General features: G+C 56.9%; 2 protein-coding genes across 6 annotated transcripts; one reads left to right on the top strand and one right to left on the bottom strand.

Moving 5' to 3' along the window:
* Positions 1-217: 217 nt before the first annotated feature.
* Positions 218-3440, bottom strand: MAFF (MAF bZIP transcription factor F). Of its 4 annotated transcripts, none has more exons than XM_080583308.1 (3): positions 3354-3440; positions 2376-2429; positions 218-2296 (listed from the first exon to the last, which is right to left on the bottom strand). In XM_080583308.1, the coding sequence occupies exons 1-3, from the start codon at positions 3372-3374 to the stop codon at positions 1883-1885; spliced, it is 489 nt and encodes a 162-aa protein (XP_080439434.1). In that variant the 5' UTR covers positions 3375-3440; the 3' UTR covers positions 218-1882. The 4 variants fall into 4 exon arrangements, with proteins under 4 accessions (XP_080439434.1, XP_080439435.1, XP_080439436.1 ...); XM_080583309.1 differs by having other exon boundaries at positions 3274-3374; XM_080583310.1 differs by lacking the exon at positions 3354-3440 and adding an exon at positions 2867-3173.
* Positions 3441-3585: 145 nt separating this feature from the next.
* PLA2G6 (phospholipase A2 group VI) lies at positions 3586-17246 on the top strand. Of its 2 annotated transcripts, XM_080583137.1 has the most exons (16): positions 3586-3868; positions 4491-4706; positions 4832-5012; positions 6570-6757; positions 7986-8082; positions 8978-9160; positions 9369-9477; positions 10039-10191; positions 11798-11888; positions 12105-12268; positions 12774-12924; positions 13104-13240; positions 13442-13596; positions 14211-14378; positions 15474-15547; positions 16070-17246. In XM_080583137.1, the coding sequence occupies exons 1-16, from the start codon at positions 3657-3659 to the stop codon at positions 16209-16211; spliced, it is 2421 nt and encodes an 806-aa protein (XP_080439263.1). In that variant the 5' UTR covers positions 3586-3656; the 3' UTR covers positions 16212-17246. The 2 variants fall into 2 exon arrangements, with proteins under 2 accessions (XP_080439263.1, XP_080439264.1); XM_080583138.1 differs by lacking the exon at positions 10039-10191.
* Positions 17247-17306: the final 60 nt, after the last annotated feature.

The raw sequence follows: 17306 nt of genomic DNA on the forward strand, positions 1-17306 counted from the left end.
CAATGAACCTGCAAAGCCTTGTACACCGGGATCTAGTTATGGGAGAAGAGGAAGAGCAACACCCAAGAGTATAAGTTAGCATTGCTTTGGAAGTCATGAGCTGTGCCCCATCCCAAGTCTTTTTGGGGCATAGTTTCTTGAACGTGTCCTTTAGCAAAGCTAAAGATGCAGAGCCACAGCTCTAGCCCAAGGTTCAAGAACGACCAAACACACTCGCTTTGGAAAAAAAAAAAAAAAAAAACTTGCTTTATTTGTAAAGTCTACAAAATACAGAGGAGTCGGGTAGGACACATACTGTAAGTCAGAAAATAAATAAGTATTTTTTTTTTGCTCTATATAAGTATAAGATAAAATGTGATTTGCATATATAAAATATAAAGTACGGCTCTGTACCAACATCCTGGCTGTGCCGAGAGGCGGAATGGCAAAGAGGACGTGAAAATAACTTACGGTCGTGCAATAAATAAACCCAAGAGTAGTCGGGGCGGGGGGGGACTCTAACCACGGTGCCCTCCCCGTGAGCGGCAGGCACCTCTTTTTGGGGAGGGATGGAGGCTGCAGCCGAGGCGGCTGGCGTGGCGATACCGATACCGCGGCAGGGGCAGAAAGGGGCGATCACAGGTGGTGGCAGAGGCCACACACGAGGCGTCCGCCTCCCGCTACCTCCCCGGTGCTCATCAAACCCAACTCTCCTCCGGCTTTTCAGCCTTCTGAAGAGCCGGTCATCCCGTGCTGGTGTCCAAGCTGGAGGAAAACCCCAAGGGAGGCATAACCGCCGGCGGGGCGGCTCCCAGGAGCAGGGATGCTCTGTGCCCTGGCTCCCCACCTCCCGCACCTCCACCTCTCCCTGCAATTCTCGCAGCCTCACCTCCTGCTCCCGGAGGCCAGGACGGCCTTTCCGTGTGCTTTATGGCCAACGGGGCGCAGGGGAGCGCTCGCCGGGCTTGGCGTGGCCGTCCGAGCTGGCCTGCGCCGAGCAAAACAGCGTTTTATCGCCGCTCCAGCTGCCTCCGCTTCCTTCCTGCCCGTGCCTCGGCGTTTCAGAGACGCCCGGCTGGGCCGAGCGTCCCGCGGGCAGGAAGAGGCGTGAAGGATGTGCGTGATGGGGACAGAGAAAACAGCACCTCTGCTTCTCCCCTTCGCGGGCAACAGCCTGGGCTGAGCCCCTCACGTCCCCTGCCCCAAGGACCCCTCCCCTCCATCGCCATCACCTCCGGGCTCCCCCAGCGCTTCCCCACCTGCCCACCCATACCCAGGCGCCAACCTGCAGCCACTTTCTCTCCCCCTCTGACCTGCCACCTTCCCTCGCCATCTCCGTCCTGTCTCGTGGGGCCGATACCAACCCCTCCATCTTTTTCCGTCCGCCCATCGCCGCCAAACTCTCTCTCTCCCCCCATTTCCCTCCCTGGTACGTGCTCCTGGGAGCGCCTGCCCTGCGCTCAGCTCTCCCGCATCGTCCCCAAAAAAAGGGGCACATCATTTTCCTGCCAGCTTGGAGCCGTGGGACGTTTCCCTGCCTCCAGCCGCGTGGGCTCATCCCCTCCTGCATGCACCCACCAGGGAGACGGGTGCCCGGCCGGGGGGGGCTGCAGCAGGGGACGGCACTATGGGGTAGTGCCAGGTTTTGGGAGCCACCGCTGCCTCCGCGGGGGTCCCCCATGGGGTCCTGTCCACCCCAGCACACACGTGGTGGCAGCTCCCCCTACACAGGAGGGCTGGCCCGGCAAGAGGAGGTCTGGGGACCAGAGGGGGAGGATTTTGGGGACACGTCCCAGCGGAGGAGAGGTCAGGGAGGGCTTGGGGAGGCAACCCTCAAGTCGATCCGTGGGGGAAGGCGCCCCGGGGGGTCCGTGCCCGGCCGGGGGGGGACGGGGGGCCGGCACTAGGAGTAGGCGGCCTGGTTGGTGCCGGACTTGACGATGGTGATGACGCTGGCGGTGGCCACCTTGGCGGGGGGCCCGTGGGCGGCCACGGTGCGGGCGAAGCCCTGCAGGGCCTCGTACTTGCCGCGGAGGGTGTCGAGCTCCAGGCGCATGGCGGCGTTCTCCCGGGCCAGCTTGTCCACCTCCCACTCCAGCTCCATCTTCTGCTTCTGCAGCTCTTCCTTCTGGCAGACGCGCTTCACCCGGCAGCTGGCGGCGTAGCCCCGGTTCTTCAGCGTCCGCCGGCGCTGCTTCAGCCGCGCCACCTCCTCCTTGGAGAGGCCCCGCAGGTGGTGGTTGAGCTCCCGCACCGACAGCCCCATCAGCTCCTCATCCGACAGCAGCGGCGTGTTCTCCCCCAGCTCCCGCTTCACCTGCCGGACAGACCGCGTGAGACCCCCGATAACGCACCCCCCCGTGACCCCCCCCCCGGTCTTCCCCCCCGCTGCTCACCTTCAGCGCCTTGCTGGAGAGCCCGTCCGCAGCCATGGTCGCCCCGTGCCAGCCCTGCCGAGAGAAGAGCCGGGTATTGCCTGCCGTGCGCCCAGGGGTGACGCCGACCCCCCTGTCCCATGCCCAGCCTTAAAACCCCCACGTCCCATCCCTCCCCCTTATAAAAAGTCCGTAACAGAGGCCAACAACAGCGGGCCTCCCGTCCTCCTTCGCCCCCCGTCCTCCTTCGCCCCACCGCGGGGATGCTCTGCCGTGGGGACCCCCCGAGCGCCCCAGCCTCGCCTCGGGGAGGCCGGGCCTCCTCCTGGGGAGGGCACCGGGGCCGAGACCCGCCCGGTACCTCTCGGAAAGCAGAAGCGGAGGCTCCGAGGGGCGACACCGGGCGGAGGCGCCGGGCCGGGCCGGGCACGAGCGGGGTCGCCCCGGGGCGAAGGGGGGCGAAGGGTGGGGGCCGCGGCCACGTCGCGGAGGCGGGCGAGACGGCGTCTCACCGTGATTCAGCAGCGACGGGGGGGCACCCGAAAGCCACCCGGACTCTGCCCGTCCCCTTCTTTTTTTTTTTTTTTTTTTTTAATTATTGTTGAATATTTCCCCAGCCCTACGGGAGGAGGGCGCTGGCTGCCCCAAGCGGCCTTTCCCCGCCTCGGGACCTCCCCCCCCGCGCCGCCGGCAGAGCGAGGAAGGAGCGGAGGGGGGGGGGGGGCCCGGAGGGGCCCGGCAGCCAGGCGAGGGGCTGGAGGGGAAGGGGGAGGCTGATGCAATCGGGGCCCAGCAGGGCGAGACGCGGGGCCGGGAGGGACGCGAGGGCGCCGAGCCGAGCCCAGCCGCCTCCCCCCAACCCCGGCCCCTCGGTAGCGAGCCCCCCCCCGCCCCCCGGCCCCCCGCGCCCCGCGCTTACCGGGAGAGGCCGCGCTCGTCCCCGCGGCGGGCGGGCGGGGCGCGCTGCGCCTCCGGCCCGAGCTGCCCGCGATTACTCACCCGCGGATTCCTTTCATTCATAAAAACACAGTCATGCGCTGACGTCACCCCCTCCCGCGCGCCCCGCCCCCGGGAGGGCCCGCCTGGCCCCGCCCTCTTCCCCCCTCCCCGCCCTTCACAAAGATGGCGGCCGCGCCCCCTCCTCCTCCCCCCTCACTCGCCCCGCCCTTCTCTCCCCTCCCCATTCGCTCCTCCCCCCCGCTCCGCGCAGCCCATTGGCTGGTTGGCGGGGCGGGGCGGTGGCGATTGGCCCGCCCCGGCGGCGCCGGCGGCGGTGGTGTCGCCGGTCCCCGTGGCGCCGCCATGCAGTTCCTGGGGCGGCTGGTGAGCACCCTGAGCGGCGTGGCCCAGGCGCTGGGCAGCCCGCACCGCGTCAGGGAGGTGCCCGCCGCCGAGTACGGGCCCGGCCGCTGCCTCCTCAGCGAGGAGGGCCGGCTGCGGCTCTACGGGCCCGGGCCTGGCCGCTACTGGGACTGCGTGCTGCTCTGCCCACACAGCCCGCAGCTGGCCCTGAGGTACGCCCCGGCACCGGGCCCCAAAAGGGAGCTGGGCCCCAAAAGGGCTCCAGGGCCCCAAAAGAGAGCTGGGCCCCAAAAGGGTCCTGGGCCCCAAAATGAAACTGGGCCCCCAAGAGGGAACCGGGCCCCAAAAGGGTCCTGGGCCCCAAAAGGGAGCCAGACCCTAAAATGGCTCTGGGCCCCAAAATGGTCCCGGGTCCCCAAAAGAGAAACAAGCCCCAAAATGGCTCTGGGCCCCCAAAATGGCTCCATGGCCCCAAAAGGGAACCAGGCCCCAAAATGGCTCTGGTCCCTAAAATGGCTCTGGGCCCTGAAATGGCAACCGGGCCCTAAAATGGAAGGGGGCTCCCAAAAGGGAACCGGGCCCCAAAAGGGAGCTGGGCTCTAAAATGGCTCCGGGGCCCCAAAATGGCTCCAGGCCCCCGAAAGAGAGCTGGACCATAAAGTGGCTTCAGGGCCCCAAAAGGGAACCAGGCCCCAAAATGGGTCCAGGCCCCAAAATGGCCCTGGGCTCCCAACCAGCCCTGGGCCCCCAAATGGCCCCGGGGGGCTGCGGGTGGGGAGGGTTTGGGGGTGTTTTGGGGTCTCACCTCTCTCTCCCTCTCACCCCCCCATCCAGGCTCTTCCAGCTCGACGACGAAGCGGAGGCCCTGCAGCGCTTCCAGCATTACGCCGGGCACCTGCGGCCCTTCTACGAGAGCTCGCCCCAGCCCCTGGGGCTGGAGGAGCTCCAGCAGCTCTGCGACTGCCTGCGCAGCCACCCCAGCTGGTCCCCCGCGCACGTCGCGGTGGAGATCGGCCTTCTCGAGGCCTTCCGGCACAACCGCGTGCTGGGGTGAGGGCACGAGGGCTCGGCTTCCACGAACCTCGAGGCTTGATGCCTTCAGATAGCTCCCAGGGCGGATGCGTGTCCTTCCTTCGCAGCCTTCCCACGCTGTAACGTTTTCTCCTCTCTTGCAGCTGCGTGAACAGCACCGACAGCGAGGATGGCTGCACCCCGCTGCACCTGGCGTGCCGCAAGGGGGACATGGCCTGCCTGCTGGAGCTGCTCGAGTGCCGCGCGCGGGTGGATGTCACTGACCGGAACGGGGAGACGGTTTTCCACTACGCTGTGCGAGGGCACAACCCCCAGATCATCGAGGTGGGAGTGCTTTCAGAGCCGGGGGAGCGGCACTGGAATGGGTCCTGTCTGTGCTGTGAGAGAGGAGAAGAGCCCAGGGCTGCAGCCTGGGGAGAGGAAGGGCAGCTAGCTCTGCTGCGGCACCGTGTGAATACCCGAGGCTGGTTTCAGCCCCTTTCTTCCCTCCTCTGACTGGTGCAGCTTCCCTTAAGAGGACTCCAAGTTCCACTCCGCAGTGGAACGGTTCTGTTAAGGAGCAGTTTTCTCAGAAAGTGTCCTTCGTTGGCACTTCGCTTTGGGCCTTAACGCTAACTTTCTCAGCCCTTGGCTGTCCCTTCAACCTCTCCTCCAAACAGGGCCTTTAGCTGTGGGTAGGGTGCTCCAAAGGGGCTGTTAGGTTCCAGGTGTGCGTTTCCTGCAGACCGAGGGCTGGTTTGGAGCTGCACTGACCTCTCTTCAGCCTGCACGACCTCTTTGAACCCAGCGATCAGAGCCTCGAGGCAGAGACAGTCTGAAGCCAGGGGTGTTCTCGGTTGCCGGGAGGTGCTGGGCAGAGCGGCGGGGGTGTGGGTGCGCCCTCCGCTTCGCTCCTCAGGTCTGTCAGCTCCAGGGCACTGGGTGCCAGACGGGCTCTCGCCTACAGCTGCACCCCCCGTGTTTGCTCAACACATCTTGTGACAGCTCTCCCGCTGCCTGCCAGACTGGTGGGGTTTCCTAATGTGAGATGGCAGAGGGATGACGATCGATCAGGGCTTGCCACGCTGTGGAGCAGGGCAGTTTGGGCCTTTGCATTAAAACCATATCCTCTTCCTGCATTCCTCTGATTTTGGTGACTTGGCTTGTTAAAGAAATACTTTCAGTTCCTAGCAGACTTCTGCTTGTTTCTCTTTCTCTTTCGATTCCTTGCTAAACCAAAGAAAAGAAACTAAATTCCTGCTTTTCTCATGTGTCCCAGGACGTTCTGGGTTTCCACAGCGGGACATCTTTGTGTAACAACCCAGCGCTGTGGTTTAACCCCTGGAAGCAGCTAAACATCACACGGCCACTCGCTTGCTCCCCGCTCCTTCCCCAGCTGGATGGGGTGGGGAGAAAATCAGACAGAAAGAAAGTTTGAAAACTTGTGGGCTGAGAAAAAGACAGTGTAATAAGAAAGAACAAACAAAGAAAAGGAGGGGAAAGCAAGTGATGCGAAACGCAATTGCTCGCTGCCAGCTGAGCAATGCCCAGCCAGTTCCTGAGCAACGGCAGCCCCCCTCAGCCAACTCCCCCCGTTTTATTGCCGAGCACAATGTCACGTGCTGTGGAATATCCTGGCTACGTCTCTTCCCAGCACCTTGTGCAACCCCCGCCTCGCTGGCAGGCAGCTTGAGAAATGGGAAAAATCTTGACTCTGTGTCCTCCTTCTGAAGAGGAGAAAATGTAGGAGTGCTTCAGTTGTGTTACTGGTTTGGAAGTAAGGGTGGAGAGGACTGACTGTAGCATCGTGAGGAACCCTGTCCATGGAGCTTCCGTGTCTTGTCTGCCTTTTATTTATTTATTGCCTCCTCCTCCTATTTATTTATCGCCTCCTCTTCCCAGATCCTGGGCAGAACCCCGACTGTCAGCTTGGACCACCTGAGCCGTGAGGGGCTGACCCCTCTGCACCTCGCTTGTCAGCTGGGCAAAGAAGACATGGTTCGGTCGCTGCTGAAATGCCGGGCCAGCTGCGGCGTCGTGGGGACGCTGGGCTACCCCATCCACACGGCTCTGAAGTACTCCCACAAGGGGTAAGTAGCCACTGGGGCTGCCAGAGAAATACTGTTTCTCCCCTTTGGGGCCCTGTCTGCTTACTCTGGGTGGTCCAAGACTGGACAGTGCTCAGTAGGTAGGTGTCTGCTGTCCTCTGCTGAGGACATCACTGAGCTGGCCAAAGAGTGGTGTGGAAGAAAGAGACGTGTTCAGAAAAAAAGGTTTTCCCTAAATTTATCTACAGGTATTACTTCGTATGACATAATGAGAGAGGCACGCACAAAAGAAAAGGGAAAAAAAAAGAGTTTGTGCAATACTTTCTCAGAATGAGCTACGAGAAGATGACTTACCAATGCTTAAATACTCTTATTAACTGCCGTACCTCTGCCTTCCTGTCTTTGGGTGCTTTGATCCTAATAAGCTTTCATTCCAAAGCGTAGTTATTTCTGTCTCCTATGGGCAAAGGTACTCCTGACCCTTAATTAACACACTCTGAATCAAGAGACGCAATATTTACTTCCTGTTCTCTTTTTCAGGGAGAAATTTGATTCTCTTTGTTTGTGCTTTCTAATGCTTATTTTCATAGCGTCCAAGCCCTGCAGAAAGGGCCCTCAACAATGACTGCTGCCAGCTGATTTTGCAGCATTTTGAAAACTGCTTTCCAATGTTAGAGGGACACTCACAAGCCAAAAACGTGCTTAGGTCCTTATTTTGCAGTGGGGCTTAATCTCTTTTACATTACTTTCTTGGCATTGTTTCGGAGTGGGTTTATTTAAGTTTACCTAGACACAGCTTTTAGGCACTAGACGCTATTCTAGTAACAACAGATGTGATCATTTTTTTCCCCTCTCAGAGGCAGGTACACATTTAATTTCAGCAAGTGTTGAACTATTTCAGTTTTATCCCCACGTTTACCCAGGGAGAGGGAGGAGAGAAAGGGAGAATTTCCTTTCAGGTCTTCAGAGTTTCCAGAAATGCCGTATTCCTGTACTGGAGAAGCACCAAGGTGTTCTTCCACAACTTGGAACTGGGAAGGGATTATCCTGCTGTGTCTGAACCCTGCTGCTTATATGCTTCCTGTTGCTCTCTTCCTTTCTAAGGAGAGCAAACTAAAACTGCTTCGCAGCTGAGGAACTTGCACGTGCTGCGGAGAGCCAGCTGCTGCTGAAGGGTTTCCTGAAAGGCTCTGTGCAGGAGGCAGGTGCGGATGTGAACCTTGGGATGGGTGTCCGGCGTCTCAGTTCATCATCTTATTGTCTTCACCAGGTGTGCCCAGGCCATCCTCGAGGTGGACGCCAGCCAGGTCCGCTCCAGGGACCCGCGCCATGAAGCCACCCCGCTGCACTGGGCGAAGAAGGCAGAGGTAAATAGAGCCAACCCATGGCCGGAGCCCCTGCTGCCACCCAGCACCTCAGCAGCTGGTTCATACTGTTTGCTGCGGGGAGCAGTGGAGCCTTGAGGTACAAAAAAAAAAAACAAAACAAAACACCAAAACCAACACCCAAAACTGGCATGCTTGTCCCAGTAATTCGTCCCTTGTGAAACTGCCAGCTTGTCCCTTTTCCCTTTTTCTTGTGAAACTACACCACGGTCACTGAAGCACAGTTACCCCTGGGGGGAGCTCTCTTCTCATTATCTGCCAGCTTGATGAGAGGAGGCAGACTGCTGCGTTAAACTGTGAGGGGAGTGTGAGGTAGGCACAGGGCCATGGTACGTAGGTTACAGTCCTTCTGCTAGAGATATCCAGATCAGTGGTGTGATAAGCTGGAGCACCTGTAAGGGGCTCGTTTTAAGCAGAGAACATTTCAATGGAAGGACCATTTTCCTTCCTGCAGTATCACATCCCTCTCAGAAGTGCCCTGAGGAGGTTTGGAGCAGAATAAATCTTTGTCTTACAAGGAGGAGAAGATGAGGAAAAGCAAACTCCTTCCCTCCAGTCTGCAAGGATTCTGGCCTGAGTAGGAACTGTGTTTCTCCGTTGCCACCAGCCAGTCGTTACGCTTGCATGTAAGACCCAAAACATCCAGAAGCTGTAGCCAGATTGTGAAACCATCAGATAATTCTGAGGTAGAAGGCAGAGAAGCCTTGTCTCCAGTGCCTGGGACAATGCAGCTGGCTCCTGCCGTGACCAGGCGAAGGCTTGCTCCTCTCCACCTGCCGTGCTTGCCCGTGAGACCTGGCTTGTGTGAGCGCTCAGGCAGTCGTCCTCATGACTGTTTTCTCTTCCCTTGACCTGGCACGTGCATGCGTGGGCACAGATGACACAGCTGCTGCTGAAGTACGGCTCCGAGGTAAATGTGGCCAGCCGGACAGCCGACATGGCCCTGCACATTGCAGTCAAGAGGGGCCGCTTTGACTGCGCCATGGTGCTGCTGACGCACGGGGCCAACACCAACGCCAGGGGTCAGGACGGCAACACGCCGCTGCATCTGGCCATGAAGGTGAGATTTTTTTTTGCAGAGGCTGCCGGGGAGGGGAGAGGATATTCGTGAAGGGCTGAGGCAAGGGCAGACCCTTTTGAAATGCTGACTGTTGTCTTTTATGGAGCAATCCTCGTGGGTGCTTTGGCTCATGGAAAGAGGAGGGAGGGACTGAGAGATGTAGTTGAGGGGAGCATGGCTTTTGACTGAGCTTTCCCTTTTCTCCTAGCATGACCACCTGGATATGATCAAAGCAATTGTTGTGTTTGGAGGAGATGTGGAGATCCCCAATGATTTCGGGGAGACACCGGGGCTGTTGGCAGCCAGGAGCAGCAAAGGTGAGGCAGCACCAGAAACTGGCATCCTGTGTCCCTTTGTTGTGTCTTGGAGAGGTGAAAACACGCCAAGCATAGGCAATGCTTCTCCAAAATGCTTTCCCAGCTTCTGGTTGCTCACAGGACCGGCACTTGCTAAGCTAGTGGCATAGGCTTTGTGCTAATAGCCCGTGATGAATTTCTCCTCAATGAGACAGAGAAGCAAGAGGAAAAGCTGGCACGCACTCCCCCTCCTCGAGCCGCGGTGCTGGGCACTGCAGACTCACAGCGGGATGGGGATCTGACTGAGCTGCCCAGGCATAAGCAGGCACGGGCTGCTCCCACAGCAAGAAGCGTGCGTGGCACAAACCCTTCAAGCTGCATGGCGCTGGCCACGCCTGCTGTGCACAGGTCCTGCTGCCCGCTGATAAGGCCGATTCAGGACGGGCTTTCCTCTTTCCCTGGGTTATCCCAGAGGTTTTGTGCGGGTCACGGCTGCTGTGAATTTTGCAGACCCCCCCCCCCCCAGGTGTGTGCGTGCACTGATTCTCTTTCTGATCTGTGACTCCCCCTGCGTCACCTAAGGTGCGAACCGGAAAGTGCTCTTAGACCTGCTGCAAACTGTAGGGACGCAGCGCTGCCACCCACCCAATCCCGACTCCCAAAGCCTGCCACCATCTGACGCCTCCTTCTTCCTGGAAGGCCCATCTTCCCCGCGGAGCAGCTTCAACAGCTTAGGTAAAGCCTTCCCTGGCCCTCCCTCGCTTTCCTCTTTTCTAGCTTCGGACCCGTTCTTCGGACAGCCCGTGCTCTGGGGGCTGTCTTCTAGCTCTCGCTTTCTGGCCACTCTGTCCTCGTTCAGCTGGACCCAGACTCTTTTCTCCGCTCTCCCTGTGTGTGTACTCTAAACTCTCGCACTCTAAACTCGTGTGTTATAGACCTGACACAAGGCAGCTCTGTATGGAGGAAAGGGAAGGCTGTTTCCCTCACCCTTCTGGAAGAGGTGTAGGACTTGCTTGCTTACACGCAGTTTATCTACTGGGTCACGCACAGAAGGGGAGGCACTTGCTGGTTTGTGTCAAGGACATCCCAGTGGGCATAAGGATATTGAAATGTCACTGTTTCAGATCCCAGGGGCCAGTAGTTGGGAGAGAGAAGGGAGGAGGCCAGGGATAAGTGACCCTGGGTGCAGGATTTGCATTATCCATAGGAAGAGCCAAACTCAGGACGTGTGGTTGTGTCATAGCTTGTGCTCTGTACTGCCCAGTCTGAGTAAGTCAAGCTTTCACCCTCTGGGGAGCTACAGAGCTTGGGCAGAGGCAGCAGGGAGGGTTACAGAGCAGGCAGTGGGTGAGCTGGCGTGGAGGGAGGCTCTGACACCGTGGCGAGGGCATGCAGGGAGATGACAGCTGCTTGTGGTCCACTTTCCCCCTGGAAATGGTGGTTTCCATTGCAAAGGCCTTCCTCTGGGGCTAGAGGACAACCCCCCTCGGGTTCTCTGTCTGTGCCACCACAAGTCCCACTGGCTGGAGACCTCAGGACTTCTCACCACGGCCTTGTGACGGTGTCCCGCCGAGTTTCAGCTCTCTTACACTGACAGAGCAAGGCCCTTTTCCAGCACGGACTCCGGCTCTCGAAGAAGCTCCTCGCGGTGTTCTCCGTCATCCACAGCTACCTTCCAGCCTGGGTGCTGGCAGCAGTATTTAACCTCTCTTCCCCGTGTTCTTCTTTTGGTTTCACAGGCTGCCTTCTCACCTAGGCTGGATTGGTGCCCCGGGTTTCCATCAGCCGAGGGGTAATGACGAGCTGTCCTGTCCCCAGACCTCTCCTGCTTAGGTTACCTCGCAGGAGTAGATTTAGGTTTTATCTCATGGCTTGCAGTCAGCTGCGTAGTGGGCACGCTGCTAGGCTCCAACTCGTCTGTCACCCGTGGTGCTCAACGTCTGCTTCTACAAACCCTTCGTCTTTGCCGGCATACCTCCAGCTGCCTGCTCTGGAGAACGGGGTTTCTCCTCTTCGGTGTGGGGTTTATTTTGGGGGGTACCTGGTGGTTACGGGTAAGATGGCTTGTGTTTCCTGCAGGGAGCTTTGACTGGGGAAGGGCGTTGGATGTTCTCTGCGTTACTGTGGTGGAAATCATTTACCAGGGGGGTGGGAAGTTTGGGTACCCTGGCCGGGTTTTTTGGGGACAGAGAGGAAGTAGGAAGAATAATTAAAGGCTTTCTAATCGGTTAAGTATGATTTGGTTGACTGATACCTCTGAGGCACTCATCAAAGGGTTCAGGTAGCAAATTGGTCTCTCATTTTTTATTTTTCTTCTTCTTGGATATTCATGGCCCTCTAGGGTACAGGGACCTTCTGTATGCTTCTGCGACGCTTGGACAGTTCTTGAAGACACCGGATGTCATGGACTCCCCCAGGGAGGGTGGAAGAAGGTAAGTGAGGAATAGCTTCTGCCCGGACTTGTGTGCAAATTGGAGGAGAACGTCATCTTGAGGAAGAGACAGGGTGGTCTTATTTTATTTCGTGTTTGTTTGGTCATTACCTTGTCCACAGCAGTGTTCCTGGCCTGGTTTCCCGTCCCCAGGGCCAGGTGCTAATATTTGTAAGCTGTGCCGCCGTTGCTGTGAGCTGTGTCTGTCTCTCTCCAGTTACGACCGCCTCCTGTGTCTGGATGGAGGGGGCATCCGGGGCCTGGTGCTCATCCAGCTCCTCCTGGCGATTGAAAAGGCCGCGGGGCGTCCCATTCGGGAGATTTTCGACTGGATCGCAGGGACCAGCACCGGGGGCATCTTGGCCTTGGCTATTGTACACGGTGAGGCAAATAACGGGCTCGTTCTCACTGCTGTGGGACCAAGCGCTCTTCTGGGTGGAAGGGATGTGGGGGGGGAGCTGCCCCTCTGGGAGTCCTGCCTGAGATTTGTCGCCCCTACCTGCGGAGGGAAGGTGTGTCTGTCAACGAGGGAAAATCCAGACCTGTTTTCGCTCTTGCTTCTCACATCAGTTGGTCTGGATTTTGGGGAGGTGCATGGTGGCAGAGTACAACGTTCTGTTCTTCCCACTCTCCCCAAAGTGGTTTTACAGCAAGGCGATCAGCACTTACTAGCAGTGGGAAACTCAGCTCCAGCTTTGCCTTTCCCCTTTAACCCTTCCCAATTGTGCTGTTGATGTCCAAGCAGGGACAGGCAGCCTGGGAAGGGGACGAGGTGGGCGGTGGATGCCTCCCACCACCCTCTGCTCCTGGAAAGTCCACGCTCTGATGTGCTGTTTGTTCTGCCTGCCCTCCCTCCTCCCCCGTGCTCCTCCCGATGCTGCCTCAGGGAAGTCCATGGACTACATGCGCTGCCTGTACTTCCGCATGAAGGACATGGTGTTCCGGGGCTCTCGGCCCTACGAGTCGGAGCCCCTGGATGAGTTCTTGAAGAAGGAATTTGGGGAAAACACCAAAATGACAGATGTCCAAAAACCCAAGTAAGTCCTGCTTGGGGCTGTGCTGGCGGCTCTCTTGGGAATGCTCTTAGATGCCACGTGGAGTATGTTTGGGATCTCCTTTGAGCACATCTGGAGATCCTGTGATGGGTAGACTATGGAAGCCATAAGCATGTGGTTTTTTTCCATTTTACCCTTAACTGTCTTGTCCTTTCCCCCAGAGTTATTGTGACAGGGACGTTGTGTGACCGACAGCCAGCTGAGCTCCACCTCTTCCGGAATTACCCCGTACCAGAGACAAAAGTCTCCACTGAATATAAGACGACCGCGTCTTTCAAACCACTCACTCGGCCCGAAGGTAAATGTGGGCACGCAGCAGGCCCAGGTGGACGATGGCACTGGGGGGCAACTCTCAGACACAGGAAAATTCCTGTTTCTCCTCCTGTTGTTCTGAAAATTGGGGTGTCCCAGCACCAGCTGTCCCTCGTGAAGAGGGGACGCTCCTTGCAGGAAGGAAAGCTGCTGAAAGAGGCACGTCTGCTCCTCTGTCTCCCTGCAGACCAGCTGGTATGGCGTGCTGCTCGCTGCAGCGGTGCGGCTCCCACCTATTTCCGGCCCATAGGGCGCTTTTTGGACGGCGGGCTGCTAGCAAACAACCCGACCCTCGATGCCATGGCGGAGATCCATGAGTACAACAAGTCTCTGATCAAGAAGGTGAGGGAAATCCTGGCCCTGATGGGTAGCTGGGACTTGGTTTCCTCCACTGAGCCTCCCCTGAAGAGGAGGAGAGACTGGGAAGGGATGATTCTCTAGTGGAAGGAAAACAAGTTAGCATTGCAGCACTCTTGAAGCAAGTTTATGGAGGGGGTTGTGTGTTGGGAATGCTCTCTGAGAGGTAAAATACCCCCTCTGACAAGGATGTGAGATGGGGAGGCTGGAATCAGAGGCAGATTTTGCCTACCCTTGCTCTTTGAGCAAGGATGATTCAGTTGATAGTTTTGTGGCCTGTGAGACAGCTCTGCGGGGGCTTTTCCTGTTCCCCCCCAAAATGAAGAAGACAATGGTAGGGCACTCTTCAATGCTGAAGAGTGAATGCCTTCTGCGGTGTGGCCAGTTGCTCAGAAGGATGACTAACTACTGGCAGCTACCTCTCCCTGCAGTGAAGAGGAAAGGTTTATTCCCTAAATGACTGAAAGAGCCGGACTGTTTCACAGCCAGCTGGTCCCAGGACTCATCTCTCTTGGGAATCCCATGGGTTTGAAGTATCCAAGGGCATACTTCACCTTAATTGTGGGTTCTTGCAAATAAATCCTTTTTTTTGTCCGCAGGGTCAGAGGCAGAAAGTAAGAAAATTGGGGCTGGTGGTCTCCCTAGGGACTGGGAAGCCTCCACAGGTCCCGGTGAGCTCTGTGGATGTCTTCCGCCCCTCCAACCCCTGGGAGCTGGCGAAGACCATGTTTGGGGCCAGAGAGCTCGGCAAGATGGTGGTGGATTGTGTGAGTACTGGGAGGAGGGGAAGAGCCTTGGGGTTGCTTTCAGAGGGGGAGCAGAGGTTTCCGGTCTTCAGCTTCTTCCTTTTGGAAGAAAAGTGAATTTTCTTTGGAATCTCTCCAACCACGACCAATTCAAGGAATGGGGGTAAGGGGTAAATTAAAAATTGTGCGAGCACAGCAGGTCTGAATCCCTGTCTGCCTGTTTGGTGTTTCGAGTGCCAAGAGAGGTGCAGTTCTTGCAGCTGAAAGGAGCCCAGGTCAGGACGGTGGTCAGTGACTCCTAGGAACATTTGCAGGTGTGAGTTTGTGGAACTGGAATCTTTCCAGGGAGCATGGATTATCATCTGAGCAATGTAGACCAAAAATTATGCTTCAGCAAGACAGCGAGTCATTTTTCTTAAGAAAAGCTTTATTATCCCCACTAGAGCAATTAGCAAGTGCTTGAAAAGTGGGAGTTTTACTAATAAGAAGCAGCAGTTCAGAGCTGTGGTTAGGATTGTGCGGTAGGCGTATGATTTTGCATGCTTCAGAAGGAAGCTCATTAGATACTATGCATGAATACATTCCAGATGAATCAAAGCTGGAAGGATCAGAATTGAGGTTCTGACTGTAATCTTGATAATGTGGCTTTATCTCTTTTTAGCTTCCTAGAGCCTGGAAATACCTGGGGAGGCCCCTCTGCCTCCGCTATCTTTTCTTTCAGTTGTCCCAGGGTAGCACAGAAGGCCTGCAGTAATCACAGGCTCTGCTGGTACCGGGCTGTGGAATAGAAATTGATAGAGATGAAGTCCCGAGGAGGCTGTGATTCAGAGCATCCTGGGGGGTTTCTTATGGGAATTCGCTCTGTGCTGCGATACGAGGGTCCGTAGGGTGCAATTCCTTGTGTCCCAAGGCTGTTTGTATGTTTGGAGAAGAAAAAAAAAAAAAAGCCACTCCACTCTTGTTGCTGATCTTTGCCATCCAGGATGCGCTTGCTCCTGGTTTTCCCTTTCCCTCCGTGGCTTGTGCTGTGGAGCTTGGTGCCAGGGAAGCCTCTTGCAGGCAGGGGATGGGCAGCGTGTCAGTCCTGCCCTAACTGCGGGCCTGTTTCTCCCGCAGTGCACTGACGCAGATGGCCCAGCTGTGGATCGTGCCAGGGCCTGGTGTGAGATGACGGATATCCCGTATTTTCGGTAAGAGCTTCCTTTCTGCTCCCTGCACAGACCCGTTTTTAGCCTCCAGATCTGGCTGGGGCATGTGTCATCCCAAATCACGTCCCCTCCAGGGGTGTGCCAGCCTAGACCCGTTCCCCTGCCCCCTTCCTCGGGCCTCCGTGATATAACGGAGGATGCTGTAGCTCACGGATGCGCTGAGCACAGCTCGTCTGGGGTCAGTTATTGGGGTTTGGAGGATGTTAAACAGGGTCCTTTGGGGATGCGGACCTCATCCTGCCCTATTCCACCTCAGAGCACTGCACCATGTGAGACTTGTGTCTTAAATGCAGCAGTAGCTGAACCGTGGCTCAGCAAAGATTGCAGCTGGGCTTTGAAAGTGGGGGGGGAAGGCCTCCAGCCTGCAGTTCTCCCAGATAAGGGGAAAAGAACGCCCCAGGAAGCAGGAGCCAGGTTCTGCTGTGATTCTCGTGCTTGGGATGCTCGCTGCCTTGTTGCCTTCATGTCTGTGCCCCGCTGGTGATAATATCTCGGTGTCCGCAGGCTCAGCCCTCAGCTGCACACGGATGTGATGCTGGACGAGGTGAATGACACGGTGCTGGTGAACGCCCTCTGGGACACCCAGCTGTACATCTACCAGCAGCGGGAGCAGTTCGAGCGGCTGGTGCGGGATCTTTGCCGATGACTGGCCTGGAGGTGTCCCTCCTGCATCCCGGTGGCAAGGAGCAGCAGATGCCGAAAGGGCTCGGGTTTGCCCAAAACGTTGAGGTGGGGGGGAGGGACTACTATTACTGCTAATTAGAAAATAATCATATTTAATAGACAACAGTGCACATACACATATTCTGGGACAGCTATGAAATACTGACAGTTATTGTACTACAGCCCGATCTCCACTACTGTGCTTGGTTTTGCTGCCCTGCTCTCTGACCTTACGGCCCTCTCCAGGAGCCAGAGCCCCCACCTACCTTGAGCTGGAGCCCGGCTCCTGTCTGTGCAGCACCCCCAGTGACAAAGCACCGTGCACCTTCCTGCATCGCAGAATGGGCCAATGCCAGATAAAAGTTCGAGGATTGCTTTCCCTGCTTGGACCAAGGTGGTTCTGAGTGTGTAGGGTGGGGAAAGGGAGCCTTTGCTCAACACTCCTGGCTTGGAGGGAGGCGGAAACTCTGCAACCTTCTGCAGTAGAGAGATGGAAAATACTGTGACTGGCACTGGGAGAAGGGGGAACCCTTCCTCAACCAGTTGCCATCTGTAATGCCCTCCCCTTTTCCCTTCAGAGATGACTGAGGTTCTGACAGCACCTCTGGTGGGAGCAGACCCCCCAGGGGCTGTTTTGTGTCCCCTGATTTGATGTGACAGTCTGCTCGAGGGCTGAGATGTGAAAACCCGTCTTGTCTCATGGCAAGCTCAAGATGAGGGATAACAGTAGAGGGATTTTCTCTACATTAGCGTGCAATTGAACCTGAGCTCAGGTCCCACCAAAGCAACTGACCCTGTGACAGTTTGGATTGACCATTTTTACTGCTGGAAATCCCATTGTGACTTCTGTACTAAATGTTTCTGTAGCAAATGTTGCATATTTATAAATGACGTATGTATCCGTTGGAAGTTCTGAGAAGTAACCTGAAAAACTGAACTCCTAGTCGTTTGCTTCTGAGTGGATGGACTGCCGTTATGAACAAAAACTAACGTGACTTGAAATAGAGGCTAAAATTTGGTTCTGTTGTGATGTGGTCCATGTTTGTCTTGTGCCTCTGCGTCCTGCAACATCCCGAAG

Source organism: Anser brachyrhynchus (genome assembly GCF_964034855.1).
Source record: "Anser brachyrhynchus genome assembly, chromosome: 1".
NCBI lineage: Eukaryota > Metazoa > Chordata > Aves > Anseriformes > Anatidae > Anser > Anser brachyrhynchus.

Coding starts and splice junctions, on each gene's coding strand:
- MAFF (XM_080583308.1), bottom strand. CDS start 3,374: ATGAATGAAAGGAATCCGCGG. Junction 2,430..3,353: donor TGAATGAAAGGAATCCGCGG/GTGAGTAATCGC, acceptor TTCTCTCGGCAG/GGCTGGCACGGGGCGACCAT. Junction 2,297..2,375: donor TCTCCAGCAAGGCGCTGAAG/GTGAGCAGCGGG, acceptor TCTGTCCGGCAG/GTGAAGCGGGAGCTGGGGGA.
- PLA2G6 (XM_080583137.1), top strand. CDS start 3,657: ATGCAGTTCCTGGGGCGGCTGGTGAGCACCCTGAGCGGCGTGGCCCAG. Junction 9,161..9,368: donor CGCTGCATCTGGCCATGAAG/GTGAGATTTTTT, acceptor CTTTTCTCCTAG/CATGACCACCTGGATATGAT. Junction 15,548..16,069: donor ACGGATATCCCGTATTTTCG/GTAAGAGCTTCC, acceptor CGGTGTCCGCAG/GCTCAGCCCTCAGCTGCACA.